The 16,534-nt window shown below is 50.2% G+C and overlaps 5 protein-coding genes across 5 annotated transcripts; 3 read left to right on the forward strand and 2 right to left on the reverse strand.

Annotated features, from left to right (window-relative positions):
• Positions 1-12: 12 nt before the first annotated feature.
• On the forward strand, positions 13-4,223 carry BO83DRAFT_406855 (cation-translocating P-type ATPase). The gene is made up of 10 exons (XM_025533906.1): positions 13-381; positions 440-513; positions 576-1,115; positions 1,165-1,435; positions 1,482-1,722; positions 1,777-2,171; positions 2,218-2,566; positions 2,616-3,202; positions 3,262-3,579; positions 3,649-4,223. Exons 1-10 carry the CDS (start codon positions 173-175, stop codon positions 3,947-3,949), a joined length of 3,285 nt encoding a protein of 1,094 aa, XP_025390173.1. The 5' UTR covers positions 13-172; the 3' UTR covers positions 3,950-4,223.
• Positions 4,224-4,430: 207 nt separating this feature from the next.
• Positions 4,431-5,910, reverse strand: BO83DRAFT_226201 (DUF3431 domain-containing protein). Its single transcript, XM_025526854.1, has 3 exons — positions 5,255-5,910; positions 4,614-5,183; positions 4,431-4,538 (listed from the first exon to the last, which is right to left on the reverse strand). Exons 1-3 carry the CDS (start codon positions 5,659-5,661, stop codon positions 4,481-4,483), a joined length of 1,035 nt encoding a protein of 344 aa, XP_025390174.1. The 5' UTR covers positions 5,662-5,910; the 3' UTR covers positions 4,431-4,480.
• A 3,948-nt stretch (positions 5,911-9,858) lies between these two features.
• BO83DRAFT_226338 (Rab family GTPase) lies at positions 9,859-11,084 on the forward strand. Its single transcript, XM_025526855.1, has 2 exons — positions 9,859-10,143; positions 10,198-11,084. The coding sequence occupies exons 1-2, from the start codon at positions 10,098-10,100 to the stop codon at positions 11,031-11,033; spliced, it is 882 nt and encodes a 293-aa protein (XP_025390175.1). The 5' UTR covers positions 9,859-10,097; the 3' UTR covers positions 11,034-11,084.
• An 873-nt stretch (positions 11,085-11,957) lies between these two features.
• On the forward strand, positions 11,958-14,103 carry BO83DRAFT_334223 (L-lactate dehydrogenase (cytochrome)). Its single transcript, XM_025528367.1, has 3 exons — positions 11,958-12,437; positions 12,492-12,805; positions 12,862-14,103. Exons 1-3 carry the CDS (start codon positions 12,329-12,331, stop codon positions 13,939-13,941), a joined length of 1,503 nt encoding a protein of 500 aa, XP_025390176.1. The 5' UTR covers positions 11,958-12,328; the 3' UTR covers positions 13,942-14,103.
• A 77-nt stretch (positions 14,104-14,180) lies between these two features.
• Positions 14,181-15,616, reverse strand: BO83DRAFT_334225 (metallophosphatase domain-containing protein). Its single transcript, XM_025528368.1, has one exon. The coding sequence runs from the start codon at positions 15,506-15,508 to the stop codon at positions 14,369-14,371; it is 1,140 nt and encodes a 379-aa protein (XP_025390177.1). The 5' UTR covers positions 15,509-15,616; the 3' UTR covers positions 14,181-14,368.
• Positions 15,617-16,534: the final 918 nt, after the last annotated feature.

The raw sequence follows: 16,534 nt of genomic DNA on the forward strand, positions 1-16,534 counted from the left end.
GTGGTTGACAGTCCGAGCCTCCACTTCTAACTATAAAAGCTGGCGGGCACAGTGGGATTTCAAATTGTCGCACACCAAATATTCTTGCGTTCCATTCTGTTTCATTCTACTTCGCTCGCGTGGTGTCGTCTTCTTCTCAACCGGTTGAACTGAGCTCCTCTACTTTATCAAGATGGACGCGAAGTCAGGCGTGTCACTCAATGCCGAAGCGACTCGTCTCCGCTGGCAAGAAAGCGACGAAGAGAAAGGCATAGCAGCCAGAAGAGACCCTCTGCAGCTTTCGCGAACGACATCAGTGGCCTCCAACAGCTCTGCTCGCAGTCGCGCACGAAGAGCGACCGTTGATCCTTCTCTTTCATTGCCAATTCATTATCGTACAGTGTTAGTGCTGCACTCGGTATTGATAAACGTTCATTGAGCTCTGACATCATTTGGATAGTTCATTTGATATCGAAGAGGCGAGAGACCGTGAACGAGCGGAAGCTGCAAAGACTAAAAGCAATGTCGCGACTGGTACTACCTCCAATCAGTTACTGCTCCTTTTTGGGTCCTTCTTGTTGACAATAGTTTTCTAGATCTGTCGAATCTCGACTGGCACATGGTTTCGCCCGAGGAAATACAGAAACGATGGCGTGTCGACATCTCTCAAGGCCTGTCGCATGATCAGGTCCAGCAACGGGTTCGTGAGTTTGGAAAGAACGCTCTGTCTCCGTTACCACACCAATGGTTCTGGCAGATCTTTGGCTATTTCTTCAAGGGCTTCGGGGGCATTCTACTGATCGGCTGTATACTCGTGTTCATCTCTTGGAAGCCCTTGGGACAGCCTCCCGCTCCGGCAAACCTTGCCTTGGCCATTGTCCTGCTGGCTGTGTTCTTTATTCAGGCAGGTTTCAACGCGTGGCAAGACTGGTCTTCTTCTAGGGTCATGGCCTCAATCACTGCCATGCTACCTGAGAGCTGTCTTGTTCTCCGTGACAGCTCTCTGGTGGTAGTCTCTGCTCCGGATATTGTCCCTGGAGATGTGGTGCATCTCAAAGCGGGAAACAAGCTACCTGCAGACGTGCGCTTAGTTGAGGTCTCCAATGACGTGTGCTTTGATCGATCTATCTTGACTGGTACGCTACTCCCTGAGGTGCTGGCAGCAGGAGCTAATGGATCATTCAGGCGAGTCGCTGCCAGTAAACGGGACTGTCGATTCCACGGATGACAATTACCTTGAAACCCACTGCATTGGACTTCAGGGAACGCATTGCGTCACTGGGAGTGCAGTTGGTGTCGTTGTCTCTACTGGAGACTCGACTGTCTTTGGCCGGATTGCTAAGTTGACAAGCGAGCCCAAGAAAGGACTGACTACCCTTGAGAAGGAAGTCTTGCGCTTTGTATTGTTGATCGTTCTCATCATGCTCACGATGATTATCATCGTTATCATTGTTTGGTATGCGGTTTTCGATAGTTCTATTCATACCTGCTGACCTCTACAGGGCTACATGGCTCCGAGTCGACCATCCAGGCTGGATCAACGTGCCAACGCTGATCGTCGACTGTGTCAGTGTTGCAATTGCTTTTATTCCTGAAGGGCTGCCAATTGCCTTGACTGCGAACTTGACTATTACCGCCAATCTCATGAGCAAGAACAAAATATTGTGCAAGTCTTTGAAGACAGTCGAGACATTGGGTGCAGTTTCGGTAATTTGTTCCGACAAAACTGGAACTTTAACAAAGGTCTGCCCTATGCCATCCTGTCACAAGCCCTACTAACTTGGTGCCTGGCTATAGAACAAAATGTTTGTCACCGATTGTGCTCTTTCAATGTCTCGTTTCAGCACAGAGCTAGCGAGAGACGACATGGTAATCAAGGGAAGGAAAACTGGAATGCATCAGCTTCGTGGTATCGCCGGCCTCTGCAATGCAGCAGAGTTCGATGCCTCGTCTATGAATCAGCCCCTTCATGAGAGGGAAATCCACGGTGATGCAACTGACCAGGCCGTCTTGAGGTTCTCTGAAGGCCTTGGGTCTGTTGCAGAGTTGCGGCGCACTTGGCGGAAGACATACGAACTGGCATTCAACAGCAAGAATAAATTTATGATCAGGACTTTCAGTCTCGTTGAGTCCGCAGGATTGAGTCTTGGAATGTCCGCAGCTGAATCAGCTCAGTTCAAGCGGAACGATACGTTAGTCCACCCCTTCTCTAGTCACTCCCCGTGCTAATCATCTCAGTCTCCTTACTATAAAGGGCGCACCCGACATTCTGATTGAGCGATGCACGCAGATCGTAGACACAGATGGAAGCGTGCTGCCTCTGGACGGAAGAATACTGGCTCACATCAAATATGTCAAGGATCAGTGGTCCAGCGAAGGCAAACGCGTGATCCTGCTTGCACGTAAAGTCCTTCCAGCTTCAGAAATCATGCCTCTTCCTTCATCCAGAGAGTTCGAATCCGAGGTCATGAACCATGCAAAAACGGGCTTGGTTCTTGTCGGCCTGGTGGGCATCGTTGATCCTCCGAGAGAAGAGATTCCAGACGTGGTCAGAACATTGAGGCGCGCAGGAGTCCGCATCTTCATGGTAAGATCTTTCATCTGGCAACTGAGTTCTTTACTAACCATGCACATAGGTGACTGGTGACTATGGGCTCACTGCTCTAGCCATCGCCCGACAATGCGGTATCGTCAGCACTCACGGACCAGTCGACACTGCCTCGTCCTTGAAGCGGCTCCCTGACTACGATGAAAAGCCACCTAGTACACCATCTACCACCGCAATCACACTTAGCGGGGCTGAACTCATGAGCTTGAACGACCACCAGTGGGAACAGCTATGTCAGTACCAAGAGATAGTCTTCTGGCGCACCACTCCAGAGCAAAAACTGCGTATCGTCCGTGAATTCCGCGCTCGTGATGAAATTGTCGGCATGACCGGCGACGGAGTCAACGATGCACCATCCCTCAAAGCAGCAGACATCGGAATAGCTCTGGGAAGCGGCTCCGACATAGCCATCGAAGCATCAGACATGGTATTGATGGAATCCTTCTCAGCCATCGTCGAAGCGGTGCAATACGGCCGCGTAGTGTTCGACAACCTCAAAAAAACCATCGTCTATCTTCTTCCAGCCGGATCCTTCTCCGAGTTCTGGCCCGTATTCACCAGCGTCGTATTCGGTCTTCCTCAAGTCCTCTCTTCTTTCCTGATGATTATCATCTGGTAAGCACCGCAGCCACACAACCCCATCCCCCCCCCTACTCACATACACTCCTACGCAGTTGCTTCACCGACTGCGCCGCCGCAACCGTCCTGGCCTACGAAGCCCCCGAAGCCGACGTCCTCCTCCGCCCACCCCGCAAGCCAAAACAAAACCGCCTCGTGAACTGGAAACTAATCTTCCACGCCTACGGCATCCTCGGCATGATCGAAACCATCGCCTCCTTCGCCATGGCCTACTGGTACCTCGAACGCAACGGAATCCCCTTCTCCGCCCTATGGTTCAAATTCGGCGCTACCCCAAACAACATCGACAGCGACTGGCTCAATGCCCGACTCAACGAAGCAAGCTCCGTCTACTTCATCAATCTCGTAGTCATGTACGCATACCCTTCCCTTCCCACCCTCTACCCACACTAACCACTGATCAAAAAAAATTTTGTAAACAGGCAATGGTTCAACCTCATGGCCGTCCGAACAAGACGTCTCTCCATCTTCTCCCACCCCCCAGCCTTCAACAAACAGACCCAGAATCTGCTTCTCTTCCCGGCGATATTATTCGCTTTGGCCATGGCCGTCTTCTGGTTGTATATCCCGCCGTTGCAGAGGGTGCTGGATACGAGTAGTGTCCCCGTGGAACATTATTTCCTGCCCGCTGCTTTTGGCCTCGGGATTCTTATCCTGGATGAGTTGCGTAAGGCCGGGGTGAGAAGGTGGCCTGGTGGGGTGTTGAATCGGTTGGCATGGTAGGTAGATAAAGATATACTAGGGGTAGATTTATTTGCTTTGCTTTGCTTTGTGGGGGGTTGGTTTATACTGCAGATGTAGTTATGTGGATTTGTGGATGTTAGTGTAAGTAGTAATCTGATGGATACCTCCTTCTCCTTCTTTTTTACATGGTTCTAAGAGTTCTGCATAATACATGCAGAGGATATAATATACCCTACGATCAGATACAATTGACTCAAAAAAGAAGGTGGTAAAAAATGATAATTCCACATAATGTATATAGCTCAACGAGACGACTTTTTCAACCAAGAATTCCCAATCATGTACAAGCTAACACCTCGAGACCAAAAAAAAAAAGAAAAACAAAAAGTTAAGCAAAGCATAACAACCAAAGTTACGCACGTGAGTCGTCAGATCCGGAGCCAAAAAAAAAAAAATGGGAAATCGAAATAGGAAAAAAGATTACAATGCAGAAAGAAAAATAATATAGAAGAAAAAAGCCCGCAAAGCCATGAGAAACAAGAGGGGTATTCTTTACAGTTCAGACGGAAATCACCAGAAATAAGGATTGCCGTAGACGTCTTGGTAGCATTGATAGGCGTCGGGGCAGCTATATTTCTTGTTAGTTTTATGCTTTCTCCAATAATTTTAAAATAGGAGTTTGGGGGAAAAGGAGGGGACTTACTAGACCGGATCCTTCCCAAAAATAATATGCCATGTATACTCCATCACATGGGCACTCAAATCATCCGACAAGCCCGTATTCAACACCCAGTCGTAAAACCATGTGTAGTGCTCCAACGGCCGCTTGAGGACCTGTTCCCTCGAAACAGCGAATTGCGAGCAGCACGCTACTCCAACCACATCCGGTACGTTGGTGTTGTTGAACAGTTCCACCCATGCCTGCGCGTACACACGCTCCGCCGTCTTTCCGAATTGCGGGGGGTCTCGGAAGGGACGAATCTCATCGGGACAGCCGGGCGTCTGCTGGCACCGGAGGTTGACGTAGCCGTTTCGTTGGACGAAGTCGGTTTGTAAGGCTCGGATGGAATCCACGTTGCTGTAGGCCATGGTGTCGGTGTGCCAGGCTCCGGGCCAGCCGTCTTTGTGGCTGTGGATGAAAACGATCGTGCTGGGGAGGTCGTCGTAGTGGTCCACGATGTATTGTAGGTAGGCGAGCGATTCGCGACCTTTGTTCTTGGGGGTGTGTCGGGGTGCGGTTACGTCGTCGACGGTGTATATGACGTTGCGCCATCTGGTGATTCGTTTTTGTTAGACACTCGGTTTGATTTTCGAGAGAGGGTGGAGGTTCAGGAGAATACGTACTCTGCTAGATCATTGCTCACCCAGCTGGTGTCCTCGGTGGATAATTTTGCCATGACGATAACGCGATCATTCGGGACGATGATGGGAGTGGTTTCATAGAGCGGCCGAGAGACGGCCGAATCGTCGGAGGACCCTTTGGTTTTGCCATTGCTGTTGCTCTTGTCATTGCCGGTAAGAATGGGTTTCGAGTTCTTCGGAGTCGACACCCCGTCGTTGCCACTGTTCACATTGTTGCTGCTGCTGCTGCTGCTGCTGCTGCCATCCGCTGCAGATTCGGCGGCGAAGGAGCTGAAACTCCAGCCGGACTGAACGCGCGCATCATCCTGAACGAGATCGAGGTGGCGTTTAATAAGGATGATGGCGAGGATGATAAGTGCAGCCGCACCAATCCGGTAGGATAGTCTCATTTCATAACGCGCCTGCGAAAAGCCCAGGCTGAGACTACCGAATGGGATTGGAAGGGAGGAAAGGAAGGAAGGGAGAGAGGGAGAAGGAGGAAAAGCGAAAGCAAGAGTAGAGCGAGAGAAGGAGAAACAGGCAATGTGGGAAGAAAGCTCCGACGAAGGGGTTTAGTGTTTAGGTTGGTTTGGTGAAATTAACCAGACGACGACGGGATTGTTACCAGGTACGGGGTTATGGGAAGTACAGGAAAGAACAGCCGAACGATGGAAAATTGAAATGCAAATAATTTCATAAACTCTGAATTAACGGGCAGCGACTTTGCTGACTCTGACGGACGCCCGCCCGCTGGAGGCTTATCTCCCTGGGGAGGCGCTTGGCGCCGATTGGTGGGTTTCCGGGCGGGATCATCAGGGATTCTTACCATTACTTGAATTACGGTTGATATTTTACTTACATACGGTATGTGAACGCGGGACTTGTTACTTACATGGTAGCCTAAATAGCAGGCAGTTAGACTAGTACTTCTTCCTACTCGGGGATAATGAACTGCGAGATTACTATGGAGTCGGGTAAAACAATAATCCCAAATGTGTTTCAGACCTGTCGGTATAAATAGTCTCGGTCATCATTCTAGACTCGGGCGCGAAGGATCAAGCTTTGTCGAGGATGGAGTAGTGTCTAAATAGTAATTGTTCTCGCCCTCCTCCTATATTAAACCATAGCATGAAGGACGCAGATAAAAGCATCAGCCTCTTGCTAGTTTCAGATATTTACTCAGAGTACAAAATATAATACAGTCCGTGATTCAGATGGACCCCTCGCATGGATTTTCCATTATCTTCGCTAGAAATTTCGCTTGATTTTTTTCCTTCCCTTTTTTCCTCCTCTCCCCATCCACTGCCGATCCCTCCCCAGCAGAAAAATAATCCGTCGGGCTCCGTGCGACAATCACATTATCGCCAGGGTCCAGAGGATACTAACCAACTCTCCATGCATTAGACCGGTCGCAAAGACAGCAAAGTTTCTCCGTGAAGAATACCACCATAACCCCCGCCTCCAATGAGGATCATCTCCTGTCGCAACCAGTCAAATTCATCCTGGTACGGCAACTTGCGCTGTCAGAAATACTACTGACAGTGACAGTGGCAGGCAAGTCCGATCCCATCCCGTCTCAAATCGGGTTACGATCCACAGCCACCGAGTCTATCTCAAACGTCCCACCACTCGGGTCAGTCCTACTGGCCAGCTGGCTTCTCCCGGCTGAACCCTGAATATCCACCCGTCAGCAGGGCTGTGTTGCTGCCGTTTTTCGCTGTTTTTACCTTGTAATTTACACTGTGATTACGAGAGAAAGCTGTGCAAAGCAGTGAAACTGACCATCTCACTAATTAAAGTAGGAGTATGACTGACATCATTACCCTGCAACCAAAGAAAACCGAATCAAAGGTCTATATCTGAACTCATAACAAAACAATGAGTGGGCTTTGTTGTCTTTGTCGTTACCGACAATATTGCCTTAAGAGGGCAAAGATCTCAACATGCCAAGCAACCAAGCATCGACCAGCTGCAGGGTCAATCCATTAACGAGCAATCAATTACCCCACCGTCTTGGGTTTTCTTTTCTTTTACCATATGCAATTGCTCATGACTGAGGGATGATGAATATCGCATTGGGCTGTTCTGGTTGCGCCTCAGGCATTTACAACTCAGAGGACAACCCCAGATTCGAAAACCACCCTTTCCGCCCGAAGGATTGCATGCAAATGATCTATCACTTACGGCGTAGTAGCGAAGAGCTTAATCTAGAAGCTTACTGAGGTACGTAACTCAGTAGCTGTCTCAGCACATAAGCGTATCAATCAATCAATCAGATTCAAGTTCACCCCCACATGATCCCTGCCAATCCGTCTATTCGTCCATGCATCAGTGGACGGAATTATGTCTGCAGAATTGTCCATTATATCTACCGTGGCCTATAACATGGAAGAATATGAACTTGTACTAGTATTCGAGCGTCTATCTACACACTAGCAGGATAAGACACCACTCTCAGGTTTGTGTAGAATCAACGCACTAGCCGATTTCGAAATCCTATGAGATCACTTCGCATTATTGACAATTTATCCCCTAAGCTATGTTCAATCAGGCCGGGTACTGCCGTAGTACTTATGGTGGGTGATACATACTATTGTCGCGTGGTGACACTGCTTATCGTGCGATGATCTACCCCGGCCATGTGCATGTGATGTTATTCAGTATGACAGTATCCATGCTTCTTAGCTTTCGAGCTCATTAAGTTGTTTGAATTGTATCTATATATTCAATAGAAGAGACTAGGAAGTAGTAGGGTGAACTGAACTTAAGGAAGTTCAGTTGCATTGATTTCAACCCGAGCACATCGTGGTTCTGGCTGGGCAACATGACAATATTGAGGGATATATTTTCCGCACTACAATAGAGCGGCATTTCCTCCGCCTCAACATGGAGCAACTGGATTATTTCACTATCGGTCTCTTAACATTACCGCGTAGTAGTCACTCCGCTTTCAATCCGAAAGAAAATCAACTAAGAAAAGCCATCGGCTTATTCTTCTAGAGAGATTGTCTTGGTGCTAGTATCCCTGGGGTGTTAACAATGCATGCGGGGATCAATTCTCCTACACTGTACAAGCCTCGGTCGTTTCCACTGTCCATGGTCTCAAATGGAACTATGAAAAACCGATACTAACCAATTGATGATCCACTCAATTGATATATCTTTAGAAATAGATGCGCAATCGTATGCATCAGTCGGGTCAATTGAGCTCAACTGCCATTTGGCTCTTCTGTGAGAGGTGGGTCATAGGTCAGCGAGGTATTGAGGTTGCCTAACGTAGCGATTTAACGAGCCAACAAGCGATTCGGAACATACTTAAAATAGTACCTGTATGCTCGGAGTTAAGAATGGAATTGTTTTACATTACATAGATACCGTAAGTGCTCCATACGGTAGTGCTGTTGATTATATGAGGTTTCCCGATCAGGCAATATTAGTATCAAAGCACACCTTATGGCACCACTCTTGTTTCGTCACAACACAACAATATACGGAGCGGAATTCTAACTGAGGAAATATGGTTCATGAATTTTATAACAACAGATGTCATAGTTGTTTTGTAAATACTTTGTCAGGTAATCAGATACTAGTTAACGCCATCTCATGTAATTACTCCAGAGTACTGGCCGAGACTTATAGCCTGCGGTTTCTATACCATATCCCTACGTCACTATTTTATATTAACAAGCGAGTGGAACGATTTTGAATCGAAGTGAAGAACTTCATGTGGCTATGGTGTGATTTGCTTCTTCAATGGCATGCCCAATGTTCCCATCCAGGCTGATGTTAGCAGTGCCAGTAAGAGATATCCAGCATATGACAGACAAATCGACCAAGTTCATTTGCTGCCATTCAATTTATTCAATAAACTGCAATACATATGAAGCGGGATCATCGCATGGGGTCCCATCTGGATATTGCGAGTTACGAGGTGCCGCCCGTCAGCGGAGGTCCAAGTGCACGGTCGCTGATTACTTAGGCAGGACGAACTAAAGAGATACTGAAGCCACCATTGTGCACTATCAATGCTTTAGGGACGGTGGTACCATCCAGTGGCCTGTGCCCTGAACAGACCCAGACTCTTGGGACTTGCGGCTGAATGGAAATTATATTGCGTCGGTGGACAGCAAGACCTGCTTCAACCCAGCCTGTCATAATCCAGGCAATGCATGGCTGACAGCCTGACAGCCGGGGTTTCCGTGAGAGAGCACGAACACGAGATACAAAGTACTAAGTGCTATAAAATTTTCAGCCTGTTGATAGAGTCTGTGGCTGAAACAATGGGGCTAGGCCAGGAAGCACGTAAGGGGCCAAGAAGGATGCTGAATGATTCAGCTGGGGCTGAATCATTCTTCATCGGTGACTGATTTGATTCCTCCTTCATCCTCTTCCATCCCATCTATCTGTCCTCGTTCTCCTCACTAACCGTCAGAGACATTCACTCGACAAACAAATAAGACGAACACCTGATCGAGTGGAGGTTCGTAAGTGATCGGCTGATCCGCGCACTGCCCTGTCATGCCGGCTTGAATCCATCGCTTTGGCTGGATGGCTGTGGTTAACTTGTTTCTTCCTTGAGCCTCGTTCCCGCGCCCTCCCTTTTCTTGTTTTCGCTCTTTCAACGCTGCCCTTCTCTCTCTCTCCCTTTTTCCCCTTCCTTCCCTCTTTTCTTTCTCCCCACGTCCCCAACCCTCTCCTCGCCTTTGTTCCAAACCTTTCTTTCCTTTTGTTCATCAAGTCCCGTCCCCAACGCCTTCTGAATTCCTCATCCGTCCGAGCGATAATTTATCCGCTGGAACATGCAAACCCAGCTCTCCGGGTACCCCACCTTAGCCTCTACCCCGCCATGAGCTCTTCTCTCGAGGCTAAAATTGTTGTCCTCGGCGCCCAAGGTCAGTTTCGCCCTCCTCTCCTCTCTCAGACTCCATCCGACTAACTCCGTCCAGGCGTCGGCAAAACCTCGCTTGTCGATCGCTATGTCAAGAACGACTTCAACCCCTCCGCTACAGCCTCGACTGTAGGCGCCTCCTTTGTGACCAAACGCGTCCTCGACAGCGCCTCCGATACCATCGTTCGACTTCAGATCTGGGACACAGCCGGCCAGGAGCGTTTCCGCAGCATTTCTCGCCTCTACTACCGCGGCGCCAATGCCTGCCTTCTCTGTTACGACATCACCGACGAGCAAAGCTTCCAGGAAATGACCGGCTGGCTCGCGGAATTGAAGAAGAACCTTGTCGAAGACGACCCCATTGTGATCCATGTCGTCGGAACAAAGACCGATATTGTTACCCTTGATCCCTCTCGGCGAAAAGTCCCCTTCGAGCGCACCATCGCCTACGTCGCCGAGCAGCTCTACCCAACGCAAGCATCCACACCACCTGTGACGGCCGGCTTGAGCGGGCACTCATCTAGCACACTTGCAGGCGTTGATAGCAAGCGCAGTAGTGCGTTCTGGGGCCAGGATATCGGGTGGGATTGTTGCCATGAGATTAGCGCCAAGGATGGTGAGGGTATCGAGGAGGTATTTCGTGTCATCACACGGAAGCTGGTCGAGCAGCGCAATAAGCGAGAAGCGGGAACAAGTTCATCGCAGCGATCGTCGACCGTTTTTGATGGAACGACGTCATCTCTGACCCCTGGAAATATCGATGGGAATGGGAGCTTCCGCCTGGGGTACGGGGACAAACGCCGCAGTTGGTTGGGATTTCCGCCTAGTAGTGTTGGGGATGAATTGGAAGATATTGTGGTGGGTCCTAAGCGCAAAGGAGGACAGTGTTGCTGAGCTACTATCTCCTGCTGGTTCTGATGATCTGATGACGATGAATGTTTCGGTCTCTTATTTGTTCTGCATTTGACTTCCACGATGATGACTGACTGACTGCATTATGAAGCTTGGCGGCGTTGTTTGCTTGCATTGTGCGTTTTTTGTTTTCTTTTTTTGCCGCTATTTCTTTCAAGCTCGGTATTTATGCCGGGGCATTTGCATGGGTTGTGTGCATATGATTTGGATGATTGCAGCGAGTTGAGCATCGCTTGGTTATTTCTTTGGTTGATTCTGAATGATAAAAGGTGCAGGCACCCTCCGTTTATATTTGAAATTTGGCTGGCGAGGTGTAGTAGTGGCATGATGGTTGATACTTAACATGGATAAATTTATGCGATTATGTGATTTACCTGCATTTTGGTGACTGGTGTACAATGAAGAGCTCCTAACAAGAACATGATGCTGTATGCATGCAGCCAGCAAAGTACCCAAGTTGTCCACATGCAATTCTCAACTAATGGTTCAGATTGCCTTACTATCTAATCATAATGTTATATGCTCGACGTTGAACAATCTTGTCCTGCCTGAAGGTCCTCTTTGAATATTAATATATTAAGGTCCAGATAAGCGCGATTTAGACTAATATTCTGAACGCCATCCAGATCATCGTATTATTAATGCTGTAAGTACCACTAGTAGAAGCCGCCGTTGCCTCTATCCTGCGCTAAGCTCGATTCCCTAGGTTGTGCATATTTTGGACTCAAGCGTCATGTCAGATCGGGTCTCTTCCTGACCACTTAACATATTACCCTGATTGAACAAATCGCTCACAGGCAAACCAAGAAATAATTCATACGGTTCATTAAAACCTCCGAACTGCCGACACGATGGCCAGCGTAGATAAAGGTTGCCAAACAGCCGAGGTGGTCCCTGACCGAAAGCAGTCGGCCGAGAAAAAGCGTGCAGTCACCCGAAGCAAAGGGATTGAACGGTTCTGGTTCCCCCCGCCTTCTTGAGCTTAACACGATCGACCAACGACCGCCTGCCGATTTTCTGTGTCCGCCGCTCCATAGGCTTTCGCTCCCCATTAACCCGAGGTCTGGTTTGGTTGCATTTCCAACAATTAATTCATCTTTCCTCCTACTCTCTCTCCCTCTCTCTCTCTTGCTTTCTCGGGCGATACGTCTTTTCCTTCATATACATCTCCGATCTCCTCTCCTTCTTCCCTGCAGTTCTTGTTTTCACCCTTTCTCTTCTTCTCTCCTCAATCTTCTGCCTCTCCGATCACCTCCATCCCACCCTACCACGCCACTATGAGTAAAGGCAAGCTCACAGGCGCTGCTGTCGCCGAACACAACTCCAAGGACTCATGCTGGGTCATTGTCCATGGAAAAGCCTATGATGTGACCGAATTTCTGCCAGGTGTGTATATAGTCCTCACTACTACTATATATATCTGTTACTGACATTATCCAGAGCACCCGGGTGGCCAAAAGATTATCCTCAAGTATGCCGGCAAGGATGCGACCGAGGAGTTCGACCCCATCCACCCGCCCGACACCCTCGACAAATACCTCGATTCTTCCAAGCATCTCGGTGAAGTTGACATGACCACCGTCGAACAAGAGGAGAAGACTGCCGATCCCGAGGAGGAGGCGCGCCAGGAGCGCATCAAGTGCATGCCTTCCTTGGCGGCTTGCTACAACCTGATGGACTTTGAGACCGTTGCCCGCAGCGTGATGAAGAAGACCGCATGGGCCTACTACTCCAGCGGTGCAGACGATGAAATTGTAGGTCATGTCTCATTCGTCCTCCACCAGCATACACTAACCACAAGCCTATCTAGACTATGCGGGAAAACCACTCTGCCTTCCACAAGATTTGGTTCCGCCCCCGAGTTCTCGTTGACGTCGAGCACGTCGATTTCTCCACAACCATGCTCGGTACCAAGGTATCAGTGCCTTTCTACGTGACCGCGACCGCCCTCGGAAAGCTGGGCAACCCGGAGGGTGAAGTCGTGCTCACCCGTGCCGCACACTCCCACGATGTCATCCAGATGATTCCCACATTGGCCTCCTGCTCCTTCGACGAGATCGTCGACGCCCGCCAGGGCGACCAGGTCCAATGGCTCCAGCTCTACGTGAACAAGGACCGCAACATCACCAAGCGCATTGTCCAGCACGCCGAAGCCCGCGGGTGCAAGGGTCTCTTCATCACCGTCGATGCTCCCCAACTCGGCCGTCGTGAGAAGGATATGCGCTCCAAGTTCTCCGACGTCGGCTCCAACGTGCAGGCCAGCGGCGGTAGCTCCGTCGACCGCTCCCAGGGCGCCGCCCGCGCCATCTCTTCCTTCATCGACCCCGCTCTGTCCTGGAAGGACATCCCTTGGTTCCAATCCATTACCAAGATGCCCATCCTCCTCAAGGGTGTCCAGTGCGTCGAGGACGTCCTCCGCGCCGTTGAAATGGGCGTGCAGGGTGTCGTCCTCTCCAACCACGGCGGTCGCCAGCTCGAGTTTGCCCGCTCCGCTATTGAAGTCCTCGCTGAGGTCATGCCCATCCTCCGCGAGCGCGGCTGGGAGAACAAGATCGAGATCTACATCGACGGCGGAATCCGTCGTGCCACCGACATGCTGAAAGCCCTCTGCCTCGGCGCCAAGGGCGTGGGTATCGGCCGTCCCTTCCTGTACGCCATGTCGGCGTACGGCCAGCCCGGCGTGGAACGCGCCATGCAGCTCCTCAAGGATGAGATGGAGATGAACATGCGTCTGATCGGCGCCACCAAGATCGACGAATTGAACCCGAGTCTGATTGACGTGCGGGGCCTGGTGGGCGGTCATCATGCCACTGTGCCGTCGGATACTCTCACCTCGGGTGCTTATGATCCTCTCCAGGCGCCTCGGTTCAGCGAGAAGGCGAAGCTATGATTGTTTGCATAGAAGGATAGATGCTGTTTTGTTTTTGAGTTTATTCTTTTTATTTTTTGGTCCATTGCAGGTTTGATACATATACATCACTGCATTTTGTGTATATACTATATACCCCCCCTTCTAGCCTATAAACAAGACTGTACATTTTTGGGTTTTTTTTTTTTACATACGCATGGTATTTATGTAGTAGGATCACATTCGTATTCATGAAACCAGCATCTTGGAATGATTCTTTTAAGTCGGCCGAGCCTGATTTCGGGCATTTATTTACAATACCATCCCCTGCAACCTTTCTTATCAGTTACTGCACCCACATAACCTATCCCCTCTAGACTCTCCCCTATATACAAAGAAGACGATATGGAAAATAATACCATATCCCATTACCCACCAAACCACTCAAACCAGTGATGGACCAACCAGCCTACAAAACCACAACCTGCGGCTTATTCCTCAACACCCCGGAATCCCTATACATGCAAGCCGCATTAACCACCCACCCCGCATCTCTATTCTCCCCACCCCAGACCCTCGCCCAAACCACCCCCAAAACACCATACATCACCACTCTCGCCGAATCTACCAAGCCCGAGAGATCAAACAGATCCCGGAAGAACCCAAACAAGGAGCCGAATCTCGACAGACGGGCGCGGGATTTCCTCGACGCGCAGAGTCGCTCCCACGCGCGTTGGGCCTCATCGTAGAAGACGCGCTCGATGCCGTATGCGGCGTGCACGTGGCCGAAGACGTGCAGGGCGGGGCGGACGCGCCAGAGTTCGGAGAGGAGGAAGGGGCAGCCGGCGGAGTAGACGGGGGAGAGGTCGAGGCGTGATTGAGGAGGGGTGTGGGTGACGAGGATGTCGGTGGAGAGGGGGATAGTGTTGGACCAGGCGTCGTGGTGTGGGGGGTAGGTGAAGGCGTGTTCGGGGCCGAAGGGTACGATGGCGGGGATTTGGGGCGCGCCGTAGATGGTTAGGGTGCGGGGGCGGAGGGGGGTGGTGCTTGTTATGCTTGACGTGGTGGTAGGTGGGAAGGTGAGGGTGATGGAGGAGTGTTGGAGGTAGTGGATGTCGTCGTTGTCGCCCCAGTCGATGCGGGGATGAGGGTCGTCGGTTAGGTAGTCGTCTAGGGAGCGGAGGGAGGCGGTTGAGGAGGAGATGGTGGCGTATGTGGAGGAGGAGGTGTTTTGAGGTGAGGCATCGCTGCGGTCTTCGGGGAGACGCGATCGCGGGTCGAAGTAGCTGTCGTGGTTGCCGCAGATGACGACTTTATGCGGGTGAGGGAGACTGCGCAGCCAGTTCACGGCAGCTTGGATTTCGCGGGCGCTGCCATCGTTGCAGAGGTCGCCGGCGTGGATGAGGAGATCGCCGTCGGGGATGTCGGGGTATTCGAGGGTGTGGGTGTCGGAGATGCAGACGACGCGGATGGGACGAGCGTTTGGGGGTGGGAGGTGAGGAGGACCGCGGAGGTGGTTGAGGAGTTGATGGAGAGGATAGATGAGGGTTGCTAGAGGTGATGAGAGGAAGTAGTCGGGGAAAGGACGGCGATGGAAGGGGGTGGACATGGTGGAGGTGTTTTGGTATTAGGAGAGAGGAGGGAGGAAGTATAGGTGAAGGAGGAGAGGAGGAGAGAGGAATAGTATGTGGTTATTCCATAGTAATAGTAATAGTTGGTGGTGGTTGTTGGCATTCAGGTTCAGGTGATTGAAGCAGCTTAACGTGGATTCATGCGCTGCTGGGCGGAGGTGGGGAGTTGCCGGCACCAATCAGAGCATTTGCACTGGTACAGCCAATTTGCCTGGGATCGATTGGGTGGTGGTGGGTTTTTTTTTTTTTTTTCAGGTACAGTTTATAAAGTAATGGGATAGTTCCTGCAATAGTATCTTTTAATAATAATATCTTGTCTTATCGATATTCCTACAAAAGATATGGAGTTAAGATATGGTTCCAACGGTGACGCGTTATCAGTGTCTCAGACGGTAGTCTAACAAGCCTTAGTCTCGTTTCGTAGTACCAAAGGGAGGATTTTATTATGGACTCATGTTTCCTGAATCAGTTTCAGTCCATCGAGTCTGATGGTTTGAAGTCAGGCGCAAGGGGACATCACGTGCACAACGGAGGCGGGAACAGAAAAAGACAGAAAGACAGAAAAATGAATCATCGACTCCGCAAAAGAAAGCTGGACAAGACGGACACTAAGCAAGTAGTCTCGCATCTTCCTGTCTTTCCTCCTCCGGGACTCGGCTGGAGCAAGGCGATCGGACGCTTATCCACTGGGCCGTGAAAGTGACATCAAGTCTAGATCCTGTGTCCCACTCCCAGTCAGACAGAGAGGATGGATTGATTGTACTTTTTGCCTCTCGCTCGTGTCTCATGCCGGTCGCTATCCCTTCCAGCATCGGTAAATTCCCCCAGACTGCTGCTCCACGTTTTTTTTTTTTCCCTCGATCGCATCCATGCCACGCGCATACTCCTTCATATTTGAAAGTGTCATAAGGTGCCTGAATCCATGTAGGACGAAGTGCGGGTTGTAGTAGTGTCTTGTCTCTGTTTCCGTACCCGTTTATTACACCGTAGCCTGGCTGGGGATG

The sequence above is a fragment of the Aspergillus eucalypticola genome (genome assembly GCF_003184535.1).
Source record: "Aspergillus eucalypticola CBS 122712 chromosome Unknown BO83scaffold_7, whole genome shotgun sequence".
In the NCBI taxonomy this organism is placed as follows: Eukaryota; Fungi; Ascomycota; class Eurotiomycetes; order Eurotiales; family Aspergillaceae; genus Aspergillus; species Aspergillus eucalypticola.

Excerpts from the sequence above, each read along its gene's own strand:
- BO83DRAFT_406855 (XM_025533906.1), top strand. The coding sequence starts at position 173 with ATGGACGCGAAGTCAGGCGTGTCACTCAATGCCGAAGCGACTCGTCTC. Across the intron at positions 1,723-1,776 it reads AAACTGGAACTTTAACAAAG|AACAAAATGTTTGTCACCGA; the intron begins GTCTGCCCTATG and ends GCCTGGCTATAG. Across the intron at positions 3,203-3,261 it reads TTCCTGATGATTATCATCTG|TTGCTTCACCGACTGCGCCG; the intron begins GTAAGCACCGCA and ends ACTCCTACGCAG.
- BO83DRAFT_226201 (XM_025526854.1), bottom strand. The coding sequence starts at position 5,661 with ATGAGACTATCCTACCGGATTGGTGCGGCTGCACTTATCATCCTCGCC. Across the intron at positions 5,184-5,254 it reads GTGAGCAATGATCTAGCAGA|ATGGCGCAACGTCATATACA; the intron begins GTACGTATTCTC and ends ACGAATCACCAG. Across the intron at positions 4,539-4,613 it reads TTTGGGAAGGATCCGGTCTA|CTGCCCCGACGCCTATCAAT; the intron begins GTAAGTCCCCTC and ends CAAGAAATATAG.
- BO83DRAFT_226338 (XM_025526855.1), top strand. The coding sequence starts at position 10,098 with ATGAGCTCTTCTCTCGAGGCTAAAATTGTTGTCCTCGGCGCCCAAG. Across the intron at positions 10,144-10,197 it reads TGTTGTCCTCGGCGCCCAAG|GCGTCGGCAAAACCTCGCTT; the intron begins GTCAGTTTCGCC and ends AACTCCGTCCAG.
- BO83DRAFT_334223 (XM_025528367.1), top strand. The coding sequence starts at position 12,329 with ATGAGTAAAGGCAAGCTCACAGGCGCTGCTGTCGCCGAACACAACTCC. Across the intron at positions 12,438-12,491 it reads TGTGACCGAATTTCTGCCAG|AGCACCCGGGTGGCCAAAAG; the intron begins GTGTGTATATAG and ends GACATTATCCAG. Across the intron at positions 12,806-12,861 it reads GCGGTGCAGACGATGAAATT|ACTATGCGGGAAAACCACTC; the intron begins GTAGGTCATGTC and ends AAGCCTATCTAG.
- BO83DRAFT_334225 (XM_025528368.1), bottom strand. The coding sequence starts at position 15,508 with ATGTCCACCCCCTTCCATCGCCGTCCTTTCCCCGACTACTTCCTCTCA.